Source organism: Orycteropus afer, unplaced genomic scaffold (genome assembly GCF_000298275.1).
Source record: "Orycteropus afer afer isolate SDZICR_OR568_19922 unplaced genomic scaffold, OryAfe1.0 scaffold00330, whole genome shotgun sequence".
Lineage (NCBI taxonomy): Eukaryota > Metazoa > Chordata > Mammalia > Tubulidentata > Orycteropodidae > Orycteropus > Orycteropus afer.
In genome coordinates this window covers 2,161,726-2,186,705 of record NW_006921917.1, presented here as the reverse complement: position 1 = coordinate 2,186,705, position 24,980 = coordinate 2,161,726, and the positions used below count along the sequence as shown (strand labels likewise).

General features: G+C 49.6%; 2 protein-coding genes and 4 non-coding genes across 6 annotated transcripts in view; 3 read left to right on the top strand and 3 right to left on the bottom strand.

Annotated features, from left to right (window-relative positions):
* The window catches only part of LOC103206739 (hydroperoxide isomerase ALOXE3), a 23,252-nt gene extending 2,516 nt beyond the window's left edge, over positions 1-20,736 (bottom strand). Inside the window, exons 1-14 of the mRNA XM_007952240.2 lie at positions 20,302-20,736; positions 19,508-19,712; positions 18,305-18,386; positions 17,656-17,775; positions 17,026-17,151; positions 13,375-13,478; positions 12,618-12,790; positions 11,684-11,827; positions 11,393-11,596; positions 11,206-11,292; positions 10,373-10,542; positions 9,570-9,691; positions 3,380-3,480; positions 2,657-2,827 (exon numbers count right to left, since the gene is read on the bottom strand). Coding sequence (XP_007950431.1) covers positions 2,657-2,827; positions 3,380-3,480; positions 9,570-9,691; positions 10,373-10,542; positions 11,206-11,292; positions 11,393-11,596; positions 11,684-11,827; positions 12,618-12,790; positions 13,375-13,478; positions 17,026-17,151; positions 17,656-17,775; positions 18,305-18,386; positions 19,508-19,712; positions 20,302-20,448 — 1,956 coding nt within the window. The 5' untranslated portion in view covers positions 20,449-20,736. The remainder of the gene's footprint in view (positions 1-2,656; positions 2,828-3,379; positions 3,481-9,569; positions 9,692-10,372; positions 10,543-11,205; positions 11,293-11,392; positions 11,597-11,683; positions 11,828-12,617; positions 12,791-13,374; positions 13,479-17,025; positions 17,152-17,655; positions 17,776-18,304; positions 18,387-19,507; positions 19,713-20,301) is intronic.
* An 874-nt stretch (positions 20,737-21,610) lies between these two features.
* TRNAK-UUU lies at positions 21,611-21,683 on the top strand. The gene has a single exon. It is a non-coding gene; the product is annotated as a tRNA-Lys (tRNA).
* Positions 21,684-22,374: 691 nt separating this feature from the next.
* On the top strand, positions 22,375-22,446 carry TRNAQ-CUG. The gene has a single exon. It is a non-coding gene; the product is annotated as a tRNA-Gln (tRNA).
* Positions 22,447-23,043: 597 nt separating this feature from the next.
* TRNAL-UAG lies at positions 23,044-23,125 on the bottom strand. The gene has a single exon. It is a non-coding gene; the product is annotated as a tRNA-Leu (tRNA).
* A 536-nt stretch (positions 23,126-23,661) lies between these two features.
* On the top strand, positions 23,662-23,749 carry TRNAR-UCU. Its single transcript is given in 2 exon segments — positions 23,662-23,698; positions 23,714-23,749. It is a non-coding gene; the product is annotated as a tRNA-Arg (tRNA).
* A 546-nt stretch (positions 23,750-24,295) lies between these two features.
* The window catches only part of HES7 (hes family bHLH transcription factor 7), a 2,475-nt gene continuing 1,790 nt past the window's right edge, over positions 24,296-24,980 (bottom strand). The window contains exon 4 of the mRNA XM_007952238.1: positions 24,296-24,767. Coding sequence (XP_007950429.1) covers positions 24,296-24,767 — 472 coding nt within the window. The remainder of the gene's footprint in view (positions 24,768-24,980) is intronic.

The following is a 24,980-nucleotide window of genomic DNA, read 5'->3' as shown; positions in this document are numbered from 1 at the left end:
CACCAGCCACTCCTCAGAAGGAAGATGGGGCAATCTACTTCCATAATGATACTGCCTCAGAAACCCAAGGAGGGGTCGTTATGAGTCTGGTCTGACTCGATGGCAAATAAGAACTACCTTTATTTGTTTTGAAGCAGTTTCAGTGACTTAAGAATTACCTGTTCCTTAAAGGTTTAATAGAATCTCTCTTTGCAGAGAGAGGATCAGATCTTTCACAATCTTGTAGATTTTTGTATGGTTTTAATCTCTTCTGAAGTTAAGTTTTCATTGTTTATGTTTTCCTAAAAGAGGAGTTTCCCTGGGGTGTGGCTGCATCAGCTGGTATCTTACAAGAGATAAAAGGAAAGAAAAGTGAGCAGAGAGAGAAAGTGATCTGCTACCACCAAGAAAACAGAGCTAGGAGGGGAATGTATTCTTGGGATCCAGGGTCCCTGTGCTGAGAACCTCCTAGAACCAGGAGACACACAAAGAAAAAGTCTTACCCTAGAACTGTTGTTGTTATATGCCATCAAGTCGGACTCGACTCATAGTGACCCCTCCTTGGGTTTCTGAGGCAGTATCACTACAGAAGTAGATTGCCCAACCTTCTTTCTGAGGAGTGGCTGGTGGGTTTGAACAGCCAGCCTTCTGGTTAGTAGTCAAGTGCCTTAGGCACTACACTACCAGAGCTCCTGGATTATCCCTGAATTCGAACTTCTAGCCTTCTCAACTGTGAGAGAATAAATATCTGTTTGTTAAAGCTCTCCACTATTTCTGTTATAGAAGCACTAGATAACTAAGATATGTACAGAAGATACTTGATTTAAGGACTGACACATGATAGAGCCTCAATTGTAGCTGCTGTTACTGTGGAGTCCCACAAAAACCAAAAACCAAACTCACTGCCGTCAAGTCAGATCCAACTCATAGTGACCCCTCCTTGGGTTTCTGAGACAGTATCACTAGGGCAGTAGATTGCCCCATCTTCCTTCGAGGAGTGGCTGTGGGTTTGAACTGCCAGCCTTCTGGTGAGCAGTCAAATGCCTTAGGCACTAGGCCACCAGAGCTCCTGGGTGGTGCATGGTTAATGGCCTCAGCTGCTAAACAAAAAGTTGGAGATTCGAGTCCACTCAGAGTTACCTTGGAAGAAAGCCTTGGTGACCTACTTTCCAAAAGTCATCCCTGTGGACCACAGTTCTAGTTTGACACACATAGTGTTGGCGGAGTCAGAATAGACTCAAAGCAGCTGGTTTCTGTTCTTTCTTTTTCTTTTTTTTTTTTTGTTTTTGTTTTTCGGTAGTATTCTTGTTGTTGGTGTTGCTATAATTTTGCAAGTTAAACTTCCCACTGGCTCATGAGGAGGGAACCCTCCATCCTCACCCTCTTGCACAGCCACCCTCTCCACGACAGAAATAAACATCTCCAAAACCTCGGGAGACTGTGGCTAGGACTAGAAAGGGTGAGACCCGGGGACTACTAGTTCCTGGCATTCCCATGACATAAAATTGTAAGTTAAGACTTGTTAGGAAGTTAAAACATCTGTACTCATTCTAGCACCAAATGGAGTCAAGCATGAGAAACAAGGATATTCACAAAAATGTCAGAGAACTTGTGAGCATGACTGACAATGCAATGTGTAAATGGAATTTATGGTAATTGGTGATGAAAAGGTTATTCTTCCAGTCCAGACTACATAGCAGCCTCTTCACTGTCCTTCCTGCCTCCAACATTTCCCCTCTCATCCATCCACACAGCCTGAATGTCTCTGCTAAAACACAAATTTAACCGTGTCACTCCAGGCCTAAAATTCTCCAGTGGTTCTGCATTGCCCTCTGAGCAAATACTATGCCTGACAAAGCCCGACCTTCCTCTCTGCCTTGTGATTTTGCCACACTGGATCATTAGTGGCCCCACATATACACCATGGACTCTTACTCCTTGGTCTCTGTTTTTCCCTCTGCTTAGAAACTAACCCTGCCCCTCCTTTCTCTAACTAACTCCTGTTTTCCAAGGTTTCAGCTTAGATGTCATTTCCTCCAAGAAGGCTTCCCTGATTCCCCTAGATTCAGTTAGATTCCAGAGGGCCTGTTCTTACCTCTGTTACAAGATTGCAAGCTCTTAAGGACACAGCTCATAACTGCCACCATAGTGTTTTGCACACAGAAGGTGCTCAGCTAAGTATACATTAAATAGAGGAATTAATACATAAATAATTCCTACAACACTGTAGTGCCCTTTTTCATTTATTTGTATGCCTCCTCAACTAGACCATAAACTTCTTAAAGGCAGGAAGTGGGTCTCATTCTATTTTATATGCCTGGTGCCTCGTGTTGTGGGCACATGGAAGATCTCCAACACATGTTTGTTGAATGTTTAGATGAATGGAAGAAGAGTTGGATGAAGAATGATTGAATGCATGAATTATTGAATGGGTGGATGGATGGATTGGTGTGCTGGGAGGACATTATGCCCCAGCTACTAAACTGGTATTTGCTTCAATATATGTCTTTTGGGATCAGTTATCATCTCCTGGAAAAGGTAGAGAACTCAAGGGAGCTCAGCAATGGGCATAAGTCCAAGCAGTCAGTCCCCAACCCAACCCCACCCCTGGAACAGCTACCAACACCTCCACTGCCCAGGTCCTACTAAGCCCCACCCCTAACCCATCCCCACACACCTGGTCCTTGGGCTCTTGGCTGACCAACCAGAAGAGTAGAAGGTTGTTACAGGTGATGTTCACTTCTGGGAGGGTGTCTAGGTAACTCTTCAGGGTGGTGGTTCCCTTGGTTTGGGGTGGAGGCTTCCTCATGGATGATGGAGCATTGGGCATCCAGGCCCCAAAGTCATGCTGTGGAGACCCAACTCCAAGTGGGTCAGTCAGCCAGAAGGGAAGGACCACCTTCCTCCACCACCCCAAGTCTTAAAATTGGGGGAATGAGGGGATCGTGGAAAGGTAAAACAAGAGGCAAGCAGGGAGTAATGTCCCAGAAATGGGACAAGAGTCCAGCTCACCCCTTGCCACTCTCCACCCAATGTTCCAGGACTGGGTGGAGTGAGTCACCAGAGGAAAAGAAAACTCCTAAGTGGAGGTAACCCTAGAAAAGAGCCTTGGGCTACCTTGTCACGTCCCAACCCTCACAGGAGCCCATAAATTCTGCTCTCAGCATAACACTAACTTCAGTCGCCATTACAACCTTGGACCTACCTCCACCCAAGTCATCACCCAACACCAGCCTCTCACTCCACCCAGTTGCCACTCTATCCCCAGCCCTGATCATAATCCCACCCCAATTCTGAGTCACCCATACTGTAGCTCAAGCTCTGGCCTCAAGTCCATTCCTAAGCCTAACATTGTGTGTCCAACACCCCCCACCCCTAGGCCTGCCCTCTGCACCCTTACCTGCCCACTGTTGACAGCAGCGTGCTGGGCAGAGCAGTTGAAGATGATTGCAGTGAGAAACTTCACCAGCTCTCCTGGGGTGCACAGACGGCTAGGGAAGCCTGGGTGTGGGAAGAAAGGAAAGAATGTATGGATGGAGACTCCAAGATTCCTAGGGGCAGGTCAGGGGAGGGGCTCACTACAGAGAGAATGTGGGGAAACAAGAGCTGAACATTTGGCCACCACTGTCTTTAGATCAGGATTAGGGTTGGACTGAGGTTAGGAGTGGTCATCACCAAGATTTATGGTCTCTGAAGGGGGTCCGGATAAGAATTGGATGTTGGGATGGGACCAGAGCATGCTGGGCTGGCAAGGCTCAGAATGGAGAAACTGGTTCAAGCCAACAGCCAAGCCTGCCTCTCCCTGATCTCCCAGGAACTTCTCTCTGTAGCCTATATTGACATTTCATTATTTAATTCTATCCAATTCACCAAGATTTGCCCAATCACCCAGTTAGTGGATCATCTTCTGTTGGGTTTAGCAGCAGAGACAGATGATCACACAGTGTGGTGTTCATAATGTCTCAGCAATGGAAGCAGAAGGCAGCTCCAAAGGTCAGACGTTGGCTTTTAGAGAAGAGGGCAGACAGGGCAGAAATGAGTACTGTGACAAAAGTGGTTAGGGAGACCTTTCTGGACGAAGAGAAGGGACTTCCCTGGGTTGAAGAATAGGTGAGCTCTGAATGGAGGAAAATGACAGAGGAAGGCATTTTCAGGGTATGGCAGGAGAAAGAGGCCTGGGGGCACGATGGTTGAGCCCTTGGCTGCTAATCCAATGGTTAGTGGGTTTGAACCCACCAGCTGCTCTGCAGGAGAAAGATGTGGCAGGCTGCTTCTGTAAAGACTTACAGCCTTAGAAAACCTGGGGAGGTATGAGTCAGAATCAACTTGACGGTTAGGTTTATATTTTTGGAGGAAGAAGAGCACTAAGGCTCAGTTCTCTTTCTAGATCTCATTGATCTTATCCAAGTCCCTGGCTTTAACTGCTTCTCCCTTGCTGACTGCCAAATTCACATGGCCCTGAACTCTAGACTCAGATCTGTAGTTGTTCACCTGACCTCCCTACTTAGATGGTGACCAGGCATCTCCAACTTCACGTTTGTCAAACCAAATAGTTGCCACTGTACTCCACATACTTCCCAAACCTATCCCTCCACCGTGGTACTCATTTCAGTACTCCTTACCCAGTTGCTCAGGCTGAAATTTGAGCAGTCACGCCTCTCTTCATCTTATACCATACATATCAGAAAATACTTCCCAGAATCCAGTTCCCACTTCTTCCCCACTGCTCAGTCTCCATCATCTCTCTCCTGTATGATCCCCACCTGTTTCCACTGTTGCCCCTCCTATAGTGTGTTGTGCACAAGAAAGCCAGCATGATCCTTTAAAATCATGTATCAGATGATGCCACCCCTTTACTCAAAACTTCTAAGAGCTTCCTATCTCACTCATCTTCCCATGGCTCGACTGGCTCTGGCTCTGGTTCCTTCTCCGAGTTAATTTCTTGCCTCACAGGCCCTCTGAATATTCCTCACACATTGAGCACACTCCTACCTCCGGGCCTTTGCACATACTATCCCTCTGCCTTTATACTCTTAGCCCAGTCATCCACATGATGAGCTCCCTCACTTCCTTCAGGTTTCTACTCATACCTCACCTCTTCAGAGAGACCTCCCCTGAAAACTTTATTGAAAATAATCCTCATATATTGACATGCCATATCCCCTGATGCTGTTTCATTTTTCTTCTTAGCACTCATAACTGCCCGACGTATTTATTTGTTCATTTATTATGTCTCTCCACAAGAATGTCAAACTCTATGAGGGCCAGGATTTTTGTCTATCTTATTCACTGCTGAACCTCAGTGCCTGGAACAATACTTATTAAACATTAAGAACACAGTAATTATGGGTTGAAAGGAGTGAATGAATGAAAGAGTAAGAAGCCAAGTGGGGAGAAATGGGGTATAAACGAGTTGAGATGAGAGGAAGGGCACTTAATCAGAGGTCGTTTCTGGGTACTTATCTCAGAAACCCTAGTGGCAGCAGCCCTAGTGGCTTGGCTGGTAGGAGGTGGGAGTGGTGGGACCAGTTGAGAAGCAGTTGCCATCATGCAAGCAATGGTTTGAGAAGAACTGGGACTAGGATGGTTACAGTGGGAAATGATGGGGACAATAGAGATTAGCCATCCAACTAGTTTAGGGATGCATGAGTCAAAGATGGCTCCAAGGTTCAGAGTCAGGATGACTGGCAAGGTGCTGATGTAACAGAACAGGCAGAGAGGTTGGGAGGAATAGGCAGGTGTCTGCCCAGGACTGTGTGAGAATTTTCTAAATGTTCTGTTTGTGATTGATTGCCTAAGCTTGGAGGCAGGGATTTTTTTCTATACCTCATATTATTTATTTTTCCCCTTCAAACATGGAAGCAAAATCATTTTTCTTTGACCAATGCAAGCCTACTCTAGATTTACGATATGTTTTAAGGCAAAACATATTAATTAACTGGGAGGAGCACACGAATTAAAGGCAACAAAGGTGCAAACATTACACACACAGTCTTGCAATAGGAGTGGAAGGTGAGTGGGGCTACACCCACAAATAAATATATATAGGTTTGACAGAGGATATTTCTACATATATACTCATGAATAAAGTGCAGCATAGATGGTACAAAGTTATGAGAACTTCTTAGCCATAACCAAACACCCTGATGGAATGAATTGCTCAGTCTAGGAGCTCAGGCCATAGTCTCAGGGGACATCAAGTTCAATTAGCACAAATAGTCCAAAGACAATGTTCTATCTATATCCTACTTTGGTGAGTAGCAACAGAGGTCTTACAAGCTTGTGAGTGTCCACAGGGATAAGATAACCACAGGGAGGAACTAGGAAGAAAGCTGTTATGTTATGGGGATTGCAATCATTGTCATGAAACAAAATGCTGTATGGAAAATTGATTTGCTTCGTAAACTTCCACCCAAATCACAAATTTAAAAAAAAAAAAATAAATAAAGCTTGCAAGTGTCCATCTAAGGTGTAGCTATTGGTCTTTCCCTGTCCACAGCAAAGAGTGAAGAAAATTAAAGATGTGTGGAAACAATTAGTCCAAAAGACTAATGGACCATGCAAACGCCAACCTCCATTAATCTGAGACCAAAAGAACTAAATGGTGGCTGGCTACCACTGCTGACTGCTCTAAAAAAGACCACAATAGACAGTCCTAGATAGAGTGGGAGAAAAATGTGGAACAAAACTAAAAAAAAAAATCCTACTTATTGGTCTGATAGAGAGTGGTGGAACACCCCAAGACAATGGCCCTTAGTAACCCTTTAAGTCACTCCTATGGCTCCACTTTCAGCCAAACTGTAGGTAGGCCAATAAGATGACTAATAACACCAGGAAGACAGGCTGTCCTTAGAGCAACCAACCACGCAGCATCGAAGGGCAACATTCACCCAGGATCAAGCTCTGAAGGCCCGAAGGGACTGGACAGGAGGATGTGGGAAGAGTGCTGTCACTTTGTGGGCATTGCAATCAATGTCACGCATCAAAAGGTGTATGAATTGTTGAATGGAAAGCCATTTCGCTCTATAAACTTTCACCCAAATCACAACAAAAATGTTTTTAAAAATCCAAAATCCATCTGGCTTTCACCACCTAAACCCAGAAATCATTCCTGGCATCACTAATAGTGAGACAGCCTGACATGTGATGTAATTCAGAATCACCTGAGAATTATTCTTGCCAAAAAAATGCTTAACCTTTAGGTATGACTTCCGGTTTACAAGAAACAGAAGGGATAGAGGAACAAGATGAATGACATCACAAGGAAGCAATTAGATCAATTTGGAAGGTGAGACATTGTGCAGAACAACTTGTTCTGGCTCTTGAATAAGTCATTGTCATGTGATTTTTAAAAAAGGGGGAGTGGATGTAAGGCGTAGGAGATGTTCTAAACTAAGAGAGACTTCAGAGTGGTCCTTAATTGTATCCTGAATCATCAGGATCAGTTGGGAAAATTGGCACAAGTGGGAAATTTTGCACATGGGCTAGACATGCAAGTGATATTGGAGATTATTGTCACTTTTGTTAAGTGTAATAATGCTATTCGGTTGTGTAATTTTAAAATTATATTCATCAGAGGTGAGATATCATTGGTGATTATAATACACTTTAAAAAGCTTCACTAAAAAAAAAAAAAGCAACAGCCTAATCAAATATAAGGAGCTCTGGTAGTGCAGTGCCTAAGGCATTTGACTGCTAACCAGAGGTTGGTGGTTCAAACCCACCAACCACTTTGAGGAAGGAAGATGGGGCAATCTACTTCTGTAAAGATTTACTGCCTCAGAAACCCAAAGGGGGTCCCCATGAGTTGGTATCAACTTGATGGCAATGATAGATAGTAAAATGCTGGCAATTTGTTGAATCAAAGTAGTGGGTAAGTGGGTGGTCATTACATTATACTCTTTAGTTTTCCGTATGTTTGAAAATGTTTGTTTCTTAAAGAAAAAGCAAAAAGCTTGAGAGTACCTTACAGATAGGGCTGCCACAACTAGGGTCAGGTTTGTGCTATTTGGACATGACATGAGACCCATCCGTCCTCCCTGGGTGTCCCCCAGACAGGGACTCCTCTGAGTGGCCCTCAGAAGACCTACGGGAGCTGAGAGTCACATCCCCACTGAGAGAAGGACAGGGCGGTAAGTGCCTTCCACCTCAGGCCAGGGCTGGGGGAACTGGAGGATGGACCACTGAGCTTTTCCTTTTCTTCCCCAGCATGGAGATGCATGGGCCCCTTTTACGTTTCTGAATGCCTGGTGTCTAGACTGCATAACATAGTGGAAGTAGGGAAATAGGCTATGAAGAGTAGCCTTATGGTGTCTGTACAAAGCCCAGGCAAGGGCAGAAGTTATTCTGTAGATAAATGACTTGTAGATTTTGTGTACTAGTCTTAAGGGTGACAATGTGACAGCCAAAAGGTCCTTCAGGGAACGGGGACTAAAGGGTTGAGGACTTTCTACACCTGAAAATCAGCTACAAAGGAGAAACAGGAGAAAGCTCACTCCATCAGAGAAACGTAGAGAAAGGAGACAGAGGTTCAGGACAAGGCCACTGCTGGGATGGGGAAATGGCAGAGAACCCAAGAAGTAAGAGATCCAGAAGGACACATCCCCCCTGGAACTAAGGGGAGACTCTAAAGAAGGGAGGGTGGTTAGGGGCATCTGGTTAGCACTGAGGTTATAGATAGGAGACCACTGGTATTGGTGAAAGGAGCCCTGGTGGTGCAGTGGTTAAGTCCTGGGCTGCTAACCGAAAGGTCAGCAGCTCTGTGGGAGAAAGATGTTGGCAGTCAGTTTCCAAAAAGATTACAGCCTTGGAAACTCTATGGCACAGCTCTACTCTGTTGTATAGACCTGCTATGAGTTGAAATCAACTCAAAGACAATGGGTTTGTTGGTTGTAGAGGCCCCTCCGGCAGTGTCAGAAGAGAGGGCAGCAGTATACTGAGGTAATAGCAGTGAACCTAGAGGAATCAGGCGGCTGCAGGGCCTGTGAAGAGGTCTGCAGCCAAAGAAGTGGAGAGAGGTTGGTGGCAGGAGGGACCAGCTGGCAGGACAGGGTATGGACAAAAATTCCAGAATCTTTTGTACACTTAAGAATTCTGAGTCTAGAAAAACCAACCAAACTCACTGCCGTGAAGTCGATTCTGACTCACAGCAACCCTCCTTGGGTTTCCAAGGTGTTAGCGCTATGGAAGGAGATTGCCCAGTCTTCCTTCCGAGGAGCGGCTGGTGGGTTTGAACCACCAGTCATCTGGTTAGCAGTCAAATGCCTTAGGCATATGATACCAGAGCTCCTAAAGATGGTTTCTATTGCATAAGCAGGAGAATCCATGGAGCCCAGCAAATGTGCAGGCCAAGGAGGGACCAGGTAGCACAGTGTAGTGACTGAAAGCAAGGACGTCGGAGGCAATCAGAGATGGTTTGGAATCCTGCTTCTGCCATTTACTATTTATGCAATCTTCTCTGTGCATATTCCCTCATCTGTTAAGTGAGATAGTGTGAATTCAAAGGGCTGGTCAGTAAATAAGAGCTGGCAAAGGCTGAGTAAGCATTGAATTGAATCCTTGAGCCTGGGGTTGGGGGATGGAGGGAGTACCTGAGCTTTCCCTGCCCAGAAACGCCTGAGCAAAAATCTCCCCGACCCAGGCCTGCAGCTCCGAGTCCTGCTGCACAGACGCATCACTGGGATAATAGTAGGCCACGATTTCCAAGACAAAGCTGTAGGAGAGAGAGAACAAGCCACTGTGCTGACCCCGGATTCAGGCCTAGTTGGACACCCGTGCCCAGTGTCAGCTCAGGCTGGGGAGAGGCAGACAGCCAAAATCCACTGAGTCCACAGGGTTCAGTGGAGAGCCCCAGACCCAGCTGCAGTTGGAGTAGCCAGGCTGCCCTAAACCCCATCCTCACCCCTGAGTCACAGGGACTCCCAGGCTTACTTCTTGCATTGACAAGAGTCTGACTCATGCTGTGTCCCTCCCCATTCAGCTCCCAGGAGGAAGGAAGACCACACCTGGCTGTTGCACCAGTCCTGATACTGTGACTCTGGACTCCACGTCTCTCTCTTTCTCTACTGTGGGTACCGGAAGGAAGACTGGGCAATCTACTTCCATAGAGATACTGCCTCGGAAACCCAAGGAGAGGATGGCATGAGTCAGGACCAACTAGACGGCAGTGAGTTGGGTTTTTTGTTTTGTTTTTTACTGTATGTACACATGCCCCAGCCTCTCCAGCCCACAGCTTCAGAGGGGACAGGAACTCCAACTCTCACCCTCCAGGATGGGGCCTGAAAACACCTGGATCCCCAGTCCCAAGCGCCCCTTCTGACTGAGCACACAGGTCCATACTGCCCCCACACTGGCCCTGGTGTGGCCAGAAGAGGTGCAGGGTCTCCGGCCATACCTCTCGATAGCTGCCCAGATCTTAAGGCCGTCGTCTCGGTAGTGGTAGTTGGGAATGGCCAGAACACCGCGGTCCCGCAGACTGTCCGGGAGGCAGAAATTGGTATAGGTGAAGTGGGCCAGGCCTGTGCTCATGAGGTAGATGAGGCCTTGCCTCCCGATGGATGTGACCTAAGGACACAACACAGCTCAGCTCCAGGGCCGGCTTAGCCCTCACCCCCAGTGCCTGGAGAAGAGATAGGGCTACGGACCAGACCCGTGAGAAATCTGTTACTCAAGCAGTCCATCGCCACAGACCAAATCCCCCACGGGGGCCTGAGGCACCCTCTACAGGATGCAGCCAAACTACCCTGGTTTGTCCCGGATCTGTCTCCTCTCTCTATTCTTCCCTATCCTTGGGTATTTGACGAACTGAAAGAAGCGCCGAGGAGGCTACGATCAGCTGGGGTCAGCTGGGGGCTAGGCTGTGCTTGGGCTAGGGCTGCCCTGACCACCTTAAGAAACCTGTGGAACCCAGGCCTGAGGGGGTAGGATCCAAGGGTGGGATGGGCAGGCAGGGACAGAATTTATAGGCGGGGCGCGCAGGAGACTGGTAGAGAGAGGGGGGTAATTTAGGGCTGGAGTGGGGCGCTGGAGGAGGAGCAGGGCTTGTAGGTGGAGCAAGAAACCTGAGGGGTGGGACCTGTAGGGATGGAGGTGGAGAGGTCTGAGGGATGGGATTGGCAGGAGAAGGCGGGGCAAAACTTGTAGGTGGGGCAAAGCATCCCAGGGACAGGGCCTCTGGGGCGGGGCCTCAAAGAGCGAGAGCAGGGTGAGTGAGTGAGAGGGCCGCACCTTGTCCACGAGGCCCTCAGGGTTGAGCAGCGTGGCCCGTGCGATGGTGTTCACTTGCAGCGTGTAGCGAGTGTGGGGAAGGAGGAGCTGCAAGCGAGGCAAGGTCACATAAGCCGAAAGAGGTCGCCGTGGCCCCGCCCCCCTCCGTGGCCCACCCCTTCTGGCCCCGCCCTGGGGTCGCGCGGACCTTGTAGATAGGATGGCAGAGGGGCAGCTGACGTAAAGTGGCCATGGCAAAGGCCTCGCACAGCAAATGCGTGCACAAAAAGTGCGTGTTGTTCTCATGCACTAGGAACTCAGCGTTGCGCACCCACGTCTTGGCCAATAGCCAGTCCCAGTCGCAGTCAGTGGGCAGGAAGATGGGACTCTCTGGCCCGGGGGTCTGGCTGAGCTGCGTTGCAAGATAATAAGGGGGTGGGACTCAGGGCCGCTAGCCTGCCTCTGAGGCCCCGCCCCCAAGCCCCGCCCCCAGCCTCACCTGGATGGCCAAGGGCATCAGCGCCCCCTGGGGGTTGAGCCACAACAAGCAGATCGGGGCGGCCACGTACTGTTGGCGGCCGTTTAGGCAGTGAACCGGGGCCTCGGCCAGGATCCAGTAGTCCGCAAGGAAGACGTTCCCCCTCTGGAGAGGGCGCGCGGAGGCTTACAGTCCTTCCTCAACCGCGCTCCCCTTCCTCCGTTCTAGGCCCAGTTCCCACCCCGGGAATGGCCTCAGTAATGGCCAATGTTGAGTACTCCACCCTTCCCAGAATGTCTGGAACGAGATGCATGGTGTCCCTCCTTGTGAAATCTCTCACCTGGCCTCCTGGCTTAGACAAATCAGCACTTCACCCCTCCCCCCCATACCTGGTCCTCCCTACTGTTTAACTCAGACGAAATCCCTGTCTGAGATCTGCCCTCCTTGTATCCAACAGCAAAATCATCACCCAAGAAGAATTAGCCAATCACATCGCCCCCCTTCTGGAGGCTGCCTGAGGGCTTGAGTGTCCCAGAGACAGCACCATCATCTCCCCAATGTCCTCAGAGGTGCCAGTGCTACTTAGTTGTTGCTACTGTATCTGGTAACACAGCTCCTGGCATTTCCCAAAGCAGCCTTCTTCAGCACCTGGGATCATGGGGGTCCCACAACAGGGGCAAGGCATCCTCCTCCAAACTCCTTGCAGCTGCCTTGTTCACTCATACCATTTTCCCAGGCCCCACCACAGGCCTCACACCACCCTGAGCCCCACCTTGCCCTTGTCTACACCTGCTCTACTTAAAGAGTGCTAGGCCAGGGTTGCCCAGAGGACCAGGCCCACAGGTTGGACATAGCCCAACCCAGCCCACCTCTGCCCTCCACAGGTATCTTTTGTCCATAATGGCAACTAACCCATCTCCCTCCTCTCAAGCCCACTCCTGAGGTCCTCACCCACCTCTAGCTCTGTCTGCAGGCAGGTGTCTGGTCCCAGCAAGGGGGCCACCATGTCACTGGTGACGGGCAGCTTGCTGGGCAAGCTGGAGAGGCAATGGAGCATGACAGGATTGACGCCATTCAGGTACTGGTACCCAAAGAAGTGGTCTTCACACCAGTGCTCTGTGACGTACTCTGGGGAGCAAAGGAGGGCCCAGTTCACCTCGAAATTGCTTCCCTAGATCCTGCTCCTGCTCAGCTCTTTGAAATTTATGATTTCCTCCCAACAATCTTATGAAATTGGTAAAATTATATCTTCAATTTAACACTGAGTACTCAGGGTCAGAGAGATGGAGGGACTTGCCTGCTGATTAAGTGGCAGAGCAGAGATTTGCACACATGCCTGTCTGGTCCCAAGGCCCAGAACTCTTGGTGGTAGGTCAAGGAGAAGAGAGGCTAGGGCCCCTGATCAGGATCAGGACCCCATAAATGACCTTTGACCCTCTCAAGGCAAGCTGAGTGTCTCTCTGTCCTCACTCCCCTGTGGGTTGACCCACCAAACTCTCCCTATTCTTATCCCCTCCCAGAAGAGAGGGGAAGATCTTGGGTTCCTGGAGGCAAGATGGGAGATTTCCCACCAGTGAAACCAGGAGCCTCTCCCACTCAAATCCAGCAGGCTCTTTGGGAGGCCTGGGAGAGGATCCTTTTCCAAATGGGAAGGAAGGGTCTGAGCACATGGTAAGGTGAAAGACAGACATCTCCTGCCTGGCTCTGCACACCTGAAGTGATGGTCTTGTGGCACCAGAAGATATTCCGGATGTCATCCAGCTTCTTCCAGGAGCCCTTGCGGTCCAGGAGCCCTCGAAGCTTCATCCCCAAGGACCTGAGGGGGAGGGGGAGGGGGAGCCTGAGGGTTGAGGTGTACCAGAGCCACTGTGCCTCAGCCTGGTGGCCTGGAGGGACTTGATAGGGTCAATACCCAGATGGAGACCTAACTATCCACATGAGAGAGAAGTCTATGCCCAGTTGAGGTTTTGTAGTCACAGTGGACCCCGGTTCAAATGCAGGAATCCCTGGGAGTGGTAACCCCTCCAGTGTGGGCAAAAGTGGTGTGTGCAGCCACACGCTACAGACAAGTCATTCTCGCTGGTTTTTTAGTCAGCTTTCCCCAAGACTCCTTCTCGTAATAGATCTTCACTGGCTCCCCTCTCTACCAACTACTGAGCCTGCCTGGACATGAAGCTCCCACCAGCTGGTTTCCACCAAACTTGACAGCTTATTTTCTACTCAGTGCACTACACAGCCCAACCAAGATCTATTCTCAAAGCATAACCAGGCATGAACTTTGTACACTGGGCTGATAGCAGCGGGAATGGCCTTCTGAGGATGTACCCTTTTCATTTTGTTGATATCTGTACTGGTAAATGTTTTATAATGAGCATAAGTTTACAATCGGGGGGAAAAATGCTTGAAATTAAGTCTGCTCTCCCCATTTCCCAGGCTTTGTTCAAGCTGTGTCTTGCCTATAATGTCATTTCCTACATTTCTACCTATTAAAAAAAACCTTCAGTCATCATACTGTGGTAGCTATGCATTGTTATGTTGGAAGCTATGCCATTGGCATTTCAAATACTAGCAGAGTGACTCATGTGGACGGATTTCAGTGAACTTCGCAGCTAAGACAGATTAGGAAAAAAAAGGCCTGGTGATCTACTTCTGAGAATTAGCCGTGAAAACCCTGTGGGTCACAAAAGAATATTGTCTGATAGAGTGATCAAAGATGAGCCCCCTAGGGAAAACCAAATTCACTGCCTAGAGTCCATTCGGACTCATAGTGACCCCTCCTTGGGTTTCCGAGGCAATATCTCTACAGAAGAGTAGACTGCCCAGTCTTCCCTCCAAGGAGTGGCTGGTGGGTTTGAACCCCCAGCCTCTGGTTAGTAGTCAAATGCCTTAGGGACTACACCACCAGACCTCCTAAGTTGAAAGGCACTCAAAAATCCACAGTGACCACAACAGGGGATTTGAGCATATCAACAATCATGAAGCTGGCACAAGACTGGGTGGTATTTTGTTCTGTTATATATAAGGTCACCATGAGTTGAAGCCAACTCAGTGACAACTAACAACAATGAAAATCTATTCTACATCTTTGATGTAAAATCCTTCATGAAGCCTTTCTTGATGTTCCCTGAGTGCACATCTTGTGTGTATCTTTCGCAAAACATTGATCATTCTCTGCATTCTATTATAAACCCAGTGTACTTACATCATCCCCCTTATACTACGAGCTCTTTAGGGCAAGGACATGCTTCGTATGCCCTGACAAACCCTGCTCATAGTAATCACTCACTAGATGTGAGCCAAATGAAACTAAAGGGGACAGAGCATAGAACAGGCAAGTTTTGTGGCAATTAGCCATTGAGGCAGGCTGTGTAAAAATGCTGATGTGCCAGGAAGAAGGTGGACCTGGGGAAGGGTAGCAAGGGGGGCATTAAAAAATCTGACAAGTTCAGTGACAACTGTGTCATCTTTACTTGTGTTCACTAAGCCACTCACTCACCATTCCACAGACACTTGCTATGTGCTTGCCAATCAGGACTCAAGAAATGGGAACAATTGGGAGGCAGCTGGGTCGTGAAAGCAGAGGCTGAGGAGGACAGAAGAAAGAAAAGGTCTTCCTCTTCCAGGGCCTGCCACAAATGTGCTTCAAATCACCCTGCTGTCACCCTTCGCTCAAACGTGCTTTCCACTCCTTTGTCTCCATAAATGCCTCAATTTCCGCCAAATACCAGCTCCCTCTTCCAACTGATCTGTCTGTGGGACCCTTCTCTCAGCTCCACAGCAGCCGACCAGGTAATGTTCTGGGACCTCCTCTGCTTAAACCTACAACTATGTCCATCCAGTCACCAGTTCAGATGACTTTACCTTCTGAGATGGTCCTTTGGCTCCTTAACCTTGTCAGAACCACTCAGTGGGTTCTTATCCTAAAACCTGAGCCACCTTTGGGTATCTGCACATTTCAATCCACTCCAGACACTCCCTAGTTCCTCACACCCCCTCGCCCTCCCCACTAGTCCTTCTCCTAAAGAATCATTGTGCACTTCAGGCCTGGAATTGAACTCCTTCCCTTGGCTCCCAGCCAAACAATGGACCGGCATAGAGGGTGAACATTTACATCAGGCAGCACACTCCTTAGAATGGTCAGTCATGGAAGAACAGAAGGGTGGTATTTGCACATGGAGAGAGCTCAGGGGGCAGGAACGCACAGGGAGGGTGTGGGAAGAGACCTGTCACACTGCAGGGATGGCAGGGAATGTCATGAAACAAAATGTATGGAAAATGAATTTGCTCTGTAAGCTTTCACCCAAATCACAATTAAACAATTTAAAAAAAAAAAACCTCTTATCTCTTTTTAGGGATTAAATGTAATTGTGTATTAAATACAACATGAATATGCTATTACAAAAGAAAAAGAATCATTGTGGGCACAGAAGTCCAGGAGATGAGGGTTCAGTTCCTTGTCCTGGACTTCTTTGGACTTCTACATGATCAGCTAAACCTCCAAGTTTGGCTCACTGTCCCCAGCCTGGGTTTTCCCAGCCCCACGCCCCCCCCCCTCCTCATCTATTCTCTTCCTGCCCCAAAGCCTGACTGAATCCCACCTCTCTCCCCAGGAGCCACCTCCTAGCCCCAAGTGACCCAGCTTCTCTCTAGGCAACAAGGGTGTTAACTGTACTCCTCCCTCCAGCCACTTAAACACTTAGAAACTGGGCTATTGACTTGAGTTGCAAATGACTTCCCCCAATTACTAATTAACTCCAAGCCATGTCACCTTGTGATACTATGAATTCTTCACAAAAGACCAAGCTCTACATACTACTAATAACCAACATAGATTGAGAGATTGGTTTATGATGGGCATGATCTTATTTACTTCTCCCATAAACCTATGAGGTAGGTATTAATATCATTGTCATTTTACAGATGAGGAAGCTTTTTAGAGGCTAAGTGAAAATCAAGGTCACACAGCTAGAAAGTATTGGTTCTGGGATTTGAACCTGAGATGTCTGCCTTCACATCCTTAAAGTTTAAGGGCTAGACATGCTGTTTCTCTGTCTTAGGCAACACAGTTCACCAATAGAGCTTGGGACCATGCTCTGCACCAAGCAGGTGCTTAATTCATAGTCAGTGATTTGATTCATTTGAGGAATGGTAAGAGAGGGGGCAACTAAACAGCAAAGAGGAGGTTATGGGGAGTTAGAGAATGAGGGAGTCTGAGAAGAAAGAGGGGAGGCCAAGGGGCAGAGAGAGGGGAGACTGGGGCAGAGAGAGGGGAGATAGAGGGACAGAGGTGTGAGAGGTGCAGTCAAAGGGCAAGAGCACAAATGACACAGTGTATACGAGTGGAAAGAGGGCAGTGGGCTCACGCAGGGATGGCATTGAAGAGCAGCGAGGTTGTCTTGGTGACTGAATATCGGATATTGGGCTCCATGTGCCGCAGAGATGGGATGTCAATTTTCATGGGGAAGCCAGGCAGGTACCGATTCCCACTGCTGGGGGGCAAGTGAGGAGAAGGACAGAAACCAGTCAGAGGGAGCTGCGGCCTACTCCCTTAATTCCCTCCCTCTACCCTACCGCCAGGAGCTCTGGTAGCATAGTGGCTAAGGCACTTACTGCTAACCAGAAGGCTGGCAGTTCAAACCCACCAGCCACTCCTCAGAAGGAAGATGGGGCAATCTACTTCCGTAGTGATACTGCCTCGGAAACCCAAGGAGAGCTCACTATGAGTCAGGTCCTACTCAATGGCACATAACAACAACACTACTGCCAGAGTCCCCAGGTCTTCCTAGCTCCTCCCCTCCCCTCTAGAGGATCTCTTCACCTTGTGGTCTCTGCCAGGCCCCTTGGGTCATCGCAGTCCATATCATTCCTGGCACTTGAACTAAATTGTCCTTTTCATAGGCCCAAACTCCTCCTCCTAGGTTCCCACAGTCTCTATCCCTATAACAAACCCTCCATTTCCCTTCCCATCACCTCCTTCCAACCTTGGTCCGCACCTCTCACCCTGGTCTGCGTAAGGTGCCATCTTGGTCAAGGCAAATTTCTTGTCTGACTCCATCTCCTCAAAGCTACTGACATCTACCATGCGAGGAAAGCCAGGGGAAAAGATTTTCCAGCTTCCAGGGGAAAGAGGTCAGAGGTGGGACGTCAAGGTTAGGATAAACAGGAGCCTGGGCTTTTAAAAACATGACTTTACGTTAAGTCTCCCAGAAGCCACCCACTTTCTGGGAAGGTGACAAGGAATATTCTCCATAAAGACACAAGGGCTTCAGATCAGAGTAATATTTGAGGATGACATTAATGACTTAGATTTGTGTTGTGATGAAGATCAAGGTCAGTTTGGGGATAAGCCTGAGGATGAGCTGAGATTGGCTTGAGTCATGGTTAATACCAGGGTCATTTCTGATATTGAGGTCTGGGTTACATCATGGACAGTTTAGGGTTGAGTATGTATTCATCAGTGATATTGGGACAAGTGTTGATACTGGTGTTCTGGGTCTGCACTCAGGGTCAGTATTAGATTGGGGTTGGGTTAGATAGGATGCCAGTGGGAGTTGGGCTCCCAAGGTTGGAACTAAAGTCAAAGTTGGAGTTAGTAACAGTCTGATGACTGCTAAGGTTAGAATAAAGATGGACAGCCCTCACCGGTAGCATTCCTGTCGAGCCTGGAGTTCTCGTTTCCTGTGATCCAGGAGGAGTGGAAGGGTGTCCTGACAAATAGTTTTTGCTGCGAGGAATGAGAGTTAACCTGTTGTATAAGTATCTTTTCAAATAACACCATCCTAAATCCCTGACCTTTGAACTCAATGCTACAGGTAGCATAGATGCCCTAGTGTTGTCTGTGCATTCATCAGTAGAAGGAATTCTGGAAAACCTCACCCCCAAATTATAGCAATCTTCCTAATTGTTTGCATGTTTGTTTCCAGACTCTACACTCAGTGAAGGCAGAAGTTATGTTGTATTCATTTTGTGTTTCCAGCATCTAAGCATGGTGCCTGTCACCCAGCACATAATATGTACTTGGTAAACAACTGATGAACAAATATATTTGGTGAAGGGATGAATGCTTGTGATGTGATGGTGGATGGGAGTTCACAGTGATGTCTATAAAGAACTCACTGTTGACTGAAGGTTAATGTTGATTTGCCTCACCTCGACCTGGAACATCCATCACTCACCCCTAAGACTCATCTCAATACTCAGATCAGCCCTAGTCTTGCTGCTCAGGATCAGACAGCTCAGGAAATATAAGGACCCAGAGATTGAAGGGGCCCTGACTGGTTAAGTGCAGCACCCTGTAAAGACCCCACAAATTCATCAAGAGGCTCTGGTAGCACCTGGCAGGGACTTCATCTACACTGAAAAAGTTTGTAGTAGGGGATGGAACAGGGCTTCTCCAGCTAAATTCTCTGAATGTTCAGGGTTTCTCCTCTGGGCTCCAGAGTAATAACTCTGGGGAAATACAGAGGGAAAGAGTGGAAAGCAAGCTGCTGTGTGTGTGTGTGTGTGTGTGTTTCTGTGGGAGTATGCTATGTGTTTGTGTATCTGTCTATGATTGTGTGTTTCTATGGGAGTAAGGGAGTCTGTGTGTCTACGTCTCTGTATTTTTGTATGGGTAGGTGTGTCTGTGTGTATTTGTTTCCAGAGGGGTAATACTACCCCCAAATCCCCTGCTTTTCAAGAATTTAGAGGTTAATGTTTTTCAGAATGTATCTACTTGGGAGCCCAGGGTTCTAGCTACCCTAACCTTCCATTATTCCCCACACCCTGGGCTCTGTGAGACCCCACACCTGATCCCTGCAGATGCCGTCCCCAGTGCAGCCCACAGGGTCCCTGCCTCGGGCCCACCTGTTCCCGGTCTCAGCTCTATGGTGCAGTAGCCTTCAATCCACTGATAGCAGGGGAAGTGGGAAACGGTGCCGTCGGGGGCAGTGACGCAGATGCGGCTACAGTACCAGGAGTCTTTGGGGAAGAAAGCATAGCGTCCCTTGTGTACACGCAGCAGCAGGAGCTCACCCAGCTCTGCTGAGCAGCGCACCTTGTACTTCTGCACCTGAGGGGACCAAGAAAGCGAGCTCCTAAGGGGCAGGGAACTGCCAAGACCGTCCTTGCATCTTGCAAGGTGCGCTCATGTTTATTCCAACAAACAAGCCTGAGCTGCTGCTAACCCACAGGCACCTTTCCATGAATCAGGAAAGGGCACGCCTTCCTCCAGGCAGAAGCAGAGCGAACCTGGGATCTCACTAGCTCCTTGGCAACCCGGCACTCTTGCCTACGCCACCAACAAATAATCTTGGGGGCTGGCAATGACAGACACAATCCTTTCCAGAGAAGAGGAAGCCCAGGCCCAGAGAAGGGAAGCCAGAGAAGAAAAGTGGCTTGTTCAAAGCCCACCATCAACACTGGGAGGAGCTGGGAAGCCAGCGAGGTCTCCCAACTGCTTGAGCACTGCTCCATCTCCTTCACAGCCCTCCCTGGAAAGGCAGGGACCAGAATCCGCAAAGTGAGAAATTCAGGGCTGTCATCCTGAGTTCTGCAGGATTTGGTGAATTGAGGGAGAAATGATCCCCGTCCTCCTTCTTGGTTCCCTGCCTCCTGCCCCTGAGGAGTCACTTGCTCCTCACTCCTCTGTCTGTACTCACGGCTCCAGGGGTGAAGTCCCTTCCCATTCGATCCAGCGTTTGCTTGGGGCTCTCGCCACATGTGCCCACCAGTGTGACGGAGATGTTGTCCAGAGTGCCAGCCATCAGGTAGGGGCCAGTGGTCACACACACGCGGTACGTGGCCATGGCGGGAGGGAGGGCGGAAGGCAGCAACCCACCTAGAGGAGGTGAGGATGGGTCTTGTGGAAGCGAAGGTGGGCCAGGCAGGGCCAGGCCGCTGGGCTGCTGGGAGGAGGGCTAGGAACAGAGCAGGCCTGAGGAAAGGCCCAGTGCTCTCGGGGATGCTCTGAGGAGCTCTCTCTCTCCCCAAGCTCTCGGGCCTCTTTCCTCGCTCCTTACTGGCCTCTCATCTCCGTCTCCCCGCCCACAATCTTGCTCCCTGATACTAGTTTGAGTGTTTGTGGCACAGCCAGTCCCTCTAACTGGCAGGACAGGGCCCGCCCAGATGGATATCAGAAGCCTGGGTCCCACTGGGGAGGGAGGAATCAGATGCCAAGACTGAAACAGGTGACGCCTAGAACATTGACTCCGCCTAATCTTGGCCGACTGTTGCGCTTGGGCCCCTGTTCGCCCACTCCCCAACTTCCCCCAGAGCCTTTTCCCTCGCTCCCAGCCAGAACTGAGCACAGGGCACTCGCATTCCTATAAGTGAATCACCCTGTGACTCACTATACAGGTGAGCCGCACTCGGCCATTAATCACAGGTATGTAACTTCAACTACACTCATCCCCGCACACGGCAGGGGGTCGCGAACAGCCCTCCTGCCACCTTCAGCCGACACTCTGTCACTCCCAGCCTAGTTCCACACCCCCTGCCTTTGGCACGGCCGACCATTATTCCCCCAGTGTAAGGCTGGTGGGGAGACCGAACTGCGACAGGGCGCTCGGTGTCTGGAGGCCCCAAGGGAACATTCTCCCCGGTCCAGGACCGCCCTCGGCCTGTGGGACCGTAGGCGGGATGTCGGGAATGCCAGGAATCTGGGTTACCGGGGCTGGGAAGGAGTTCTGCCGACGAAGCGGACAGACAGCAGCGGCGCCGCGCGGCCAGTCCCAGTACCGCAGTGTACTAGCCTCCGCTACGTTCCAGGCGCAGAGTTCGGATGTCTGCCTAAGTATCTACGGTAGAGAGGACGAAAAAGCAAAGTCTACAGCAACCGACCTCTCTTGGCTTCCTCTTGGTCTGGCAAGAAGCCTCTGTGCACATGCATACATAATTATTTCTCGGTACTGCTAAAGCTTTCATAGAAAGCAATCTCTTATAAGAAACAAAGCAGAGCTCTAGGCAAGGGCCCGGATAGCTCAGTCGGTAGAGCATCAGACTTTTAATCTGAGGGTCCAGGGTTCAAGTCCCTGTTCGGGCGACTCATCTTTTTCTCCCCAGAAATCAGTTTGCCTTTTGGTACAGTTAACATTATATTCTTTGTAATAAAACAATGGAAAAGAAAAGCAAAAATATTATTACTGGACTTTAAGATTGAATGGCATTAACTACAGCAGAAGTTTAGTTTTAAAAAGGTGGAAAAAATTCACAGTGAAGGGAAAATTTTAGAGTAGTACATTTACGATTTAAAGTTTTCCAGTATAGCTGATATTGTGAGACTGGCGCAGGACAGGACAATGTTTCGTCCTGTTGTACGAAGTGTCGCTAAGAGTCGAAGCTGACTCGAAAGCACTAACAACAAATAGTCACGTTACAAAGAGTGAAAAGAAATCGAGAAATTAATTTTAATAATGTATTTTATTTAATCCAAGATATCCCAAATGCTATTATTATTCAACATGTAATCAATGTTTAAAAAATTATTGGGAATATTTTACAGCTTTCTTTCATACCAAGTGTCCTAATCGCAGTACATAAGTAAAGTGCACTGCCACTATATCTCCACTCCTATTTCATGTGCTCAATTTAAAAAAAAAAAAAAAACTAAACTCACTGCCATCGAGTCGAAGTCTCAATAACCACGAACAAGTAGTTTATTTCCTGTAGAATGATACACGCAGAAAAGGAAGTTCCATAATGTATATTACCGCTGAAGACTCGTGCTCGAGGCGGGTTCCATGGTGTAATGGTTAGCACTCTGGACTCTGAATCCAGCGATCCGAGTTCAAATCTCGGTGGAACCTTACAGTTTTTGCTAAGAAGGCACTTAATATTTGTTTCCCTCACACATAAGATACTCTTTCGACCTGAGAGGAATTTAGAAAATAGGATTCCACTCACTCTTTAAAGCTCTGGTAGCCTAGTGCCTAAGGTACTTGATTGCCAACTAGCAACCTAGCGGTTCAAACCCAACCGTCACTCCTCGGAAGAACGGTTGGGTAATCTATCTTCAGCAGAGTTACTACCTCGGAAACCCAAGGAGGAAATCACTACGAGTTGGGGTCCGACTCAACGAGTCGTAACAACGTTCTTTTGAGCTTTTCAAATTGGGTAACTGGAGATCCTAGTACACTGTCAGGACAACATACTGGAAATCATTTACCTATATGAGATCTTGCGCTAATTTTGAAAGATAGAAATCACGTGGGGTTCGGTATGAAGTACAAGTTAGCAAGCCAATTTCCCGCCTTGGAACAGACATGCAGATCTAGGGTCTATCTTGTAGACCAGAGAAGGTAGACGGTGGTGAAATCGCTACCAGAGGGGCCATTCATAAAATGAGAACGTTCGTTGAAACTACTATGAGTAAAGGGTGGAGACACTGGAGAAAAACACTGGCCTGGCAGCGGTGGGATTCGAACCCACGCCTCCGAAGAGACTGGAGCCTAAATCCAGCGCCTTAGACCGCTCGGCCACGCTACCTGCGTGAAAGCGTAGTATTCCCGTTGTCCTCCTAAGAGACTAGCGGAGAGCGGTGGGGCGAAAATACACAATGTTGAACATTTTCCTTTTCCGCATTTTTCAAACCTGGAATAGGAAAACTTCGAGATTCCTGACCTTGGAGAAGCAGACGGCAGAGTATATAAACCGAAAGAAAAAAAACACAAAAAATATATACAAAAAGACCAGTTTATTTTGACGGGTGAAGCCACATCTGAGAATGCGGATGCGTCTAGGCTGGCGCACACCCCAATCGGCATCTGGAGCTCGGTACTAGCTCACTCACACTAAGTTGCTCTTTCTATATCTCTTCTATCCATACTCGCCCACATTCCCACCTGGTTCACTTGCTTTGCGCCGGCTACCTCTCCATTGCTGCGTCTACACCACGCCTTCCCCTGCCAGGTCCAAACCAGTCGCTCCTCGTCCGCCCCGCCCTACACCCACCCCCCACATTCCGCCCTGCCCTTTTCCTATTTTAGTACTCCTAAGGCGCAAAGCAACACCCTTTGCCAAGTGGCTCTGTGGCGCAATGGATAGCGCATTGGACTTCTAGTGACACAAAGAGCAATTCAAAGGTTGTGGGTTCGAATCCCACCAGAGTCGATTTTATTTTACTTTTGTTCTTTTCCTTCTTCAGCTGGTTTTCCCTGAAAAATTCTCTCTCCTCCCCCATCCTATGTCAGCGTTTTGCTTTGAGGTGCAAACACAGTCTCCGCTCTGCTCTCTTTACTTACCTGTCTGCCCCGAGCCTTGGGCCACGAAGAGCGGGACTGGGGATGGGGGACAGAGAGGGAGGGAAAGTGGGCGTTGACGCCAAGATAAAGGCAGGCCCCTGGCTCGGGGACACACCGGGATTTAATAACCACTTTATTCCATGCACTAGGGACTAGGGAAGGGGCTGGGACCGGGCCGGGGTCAGAGAGGGTACAATCCTAGACGGAAGGGGGGGGACAGGGACAAGGGACAAGACCAGGGAAATATATATTTATATAGATACTCTAATATAGACCACAATCTCACCCGCGCGCTGTGCCCGCGCGCCCCTCTGCCCTCCCCAGCACCTCCTCGCCCGGACGCCCGGGTCCCTCTGCTGCCCTCGGGCTGGAGTCTCTATCTCACCCCAGCCCCCGCCCCTACTCCCCCCAAAGCTCAGGGCCAAGGTCTCCAGAAAGCGGGCGGCGGGAGCGGCGGGGCCTTGGGCGCCCCGTCTTGTCTGTAAGGCGGCGGTGGCGGCGGCAGCAGTCCGGTGAGGGGCGCCGGCGCGCCGGGATCCGCGGCGCGGGGGGAACAGCGGGACGGGGACCAGGCGCAGCGCGGACTAGGGGGGCCCTGGTGCACTGGGGGGCGCTGTTGCAGCGCGGGGCCAGGAGCCGGGGCAGCGGGGTCCAGCGGGGGGCGCTGTGCCCTCGGATCGACCGGCTCCGGCCGGGGCGGCTTGGGGCGCAGGTAGCCGTGCAGCGCGGAGAAGAGCTGGGCGCGGGCGGCCGGGCTGGCGTCGTGCGCGAAGGCAGCCAGGCGTAGCAGGCACTCGCGGAAGCCGGACAAGTAGCAGCTGGCGAGCGCCTCGGCGTCCTGGGCTGGGGACCGAGGGAGCCCTGGAGCCGCGGCGGCGGGGGGCGGCGGGCAGGAGGACCGGCAGGCAAGGCGGGGGGGCCCAGCAAGGGGGAAGGAGGGGATGGGGCGCAGAGATACCAAAGCCGGACAGGCGCGCAGAGACAGGCAGGCAGGTGGACAGACAGAGCGGGAGGATGCGGGAGACACAGAAACAGACACGCGCGGGTTATTATTAACCTGCCGCTCCGCAAGCCCCGGGTCCCCCGCAGGGCCCGCCCCC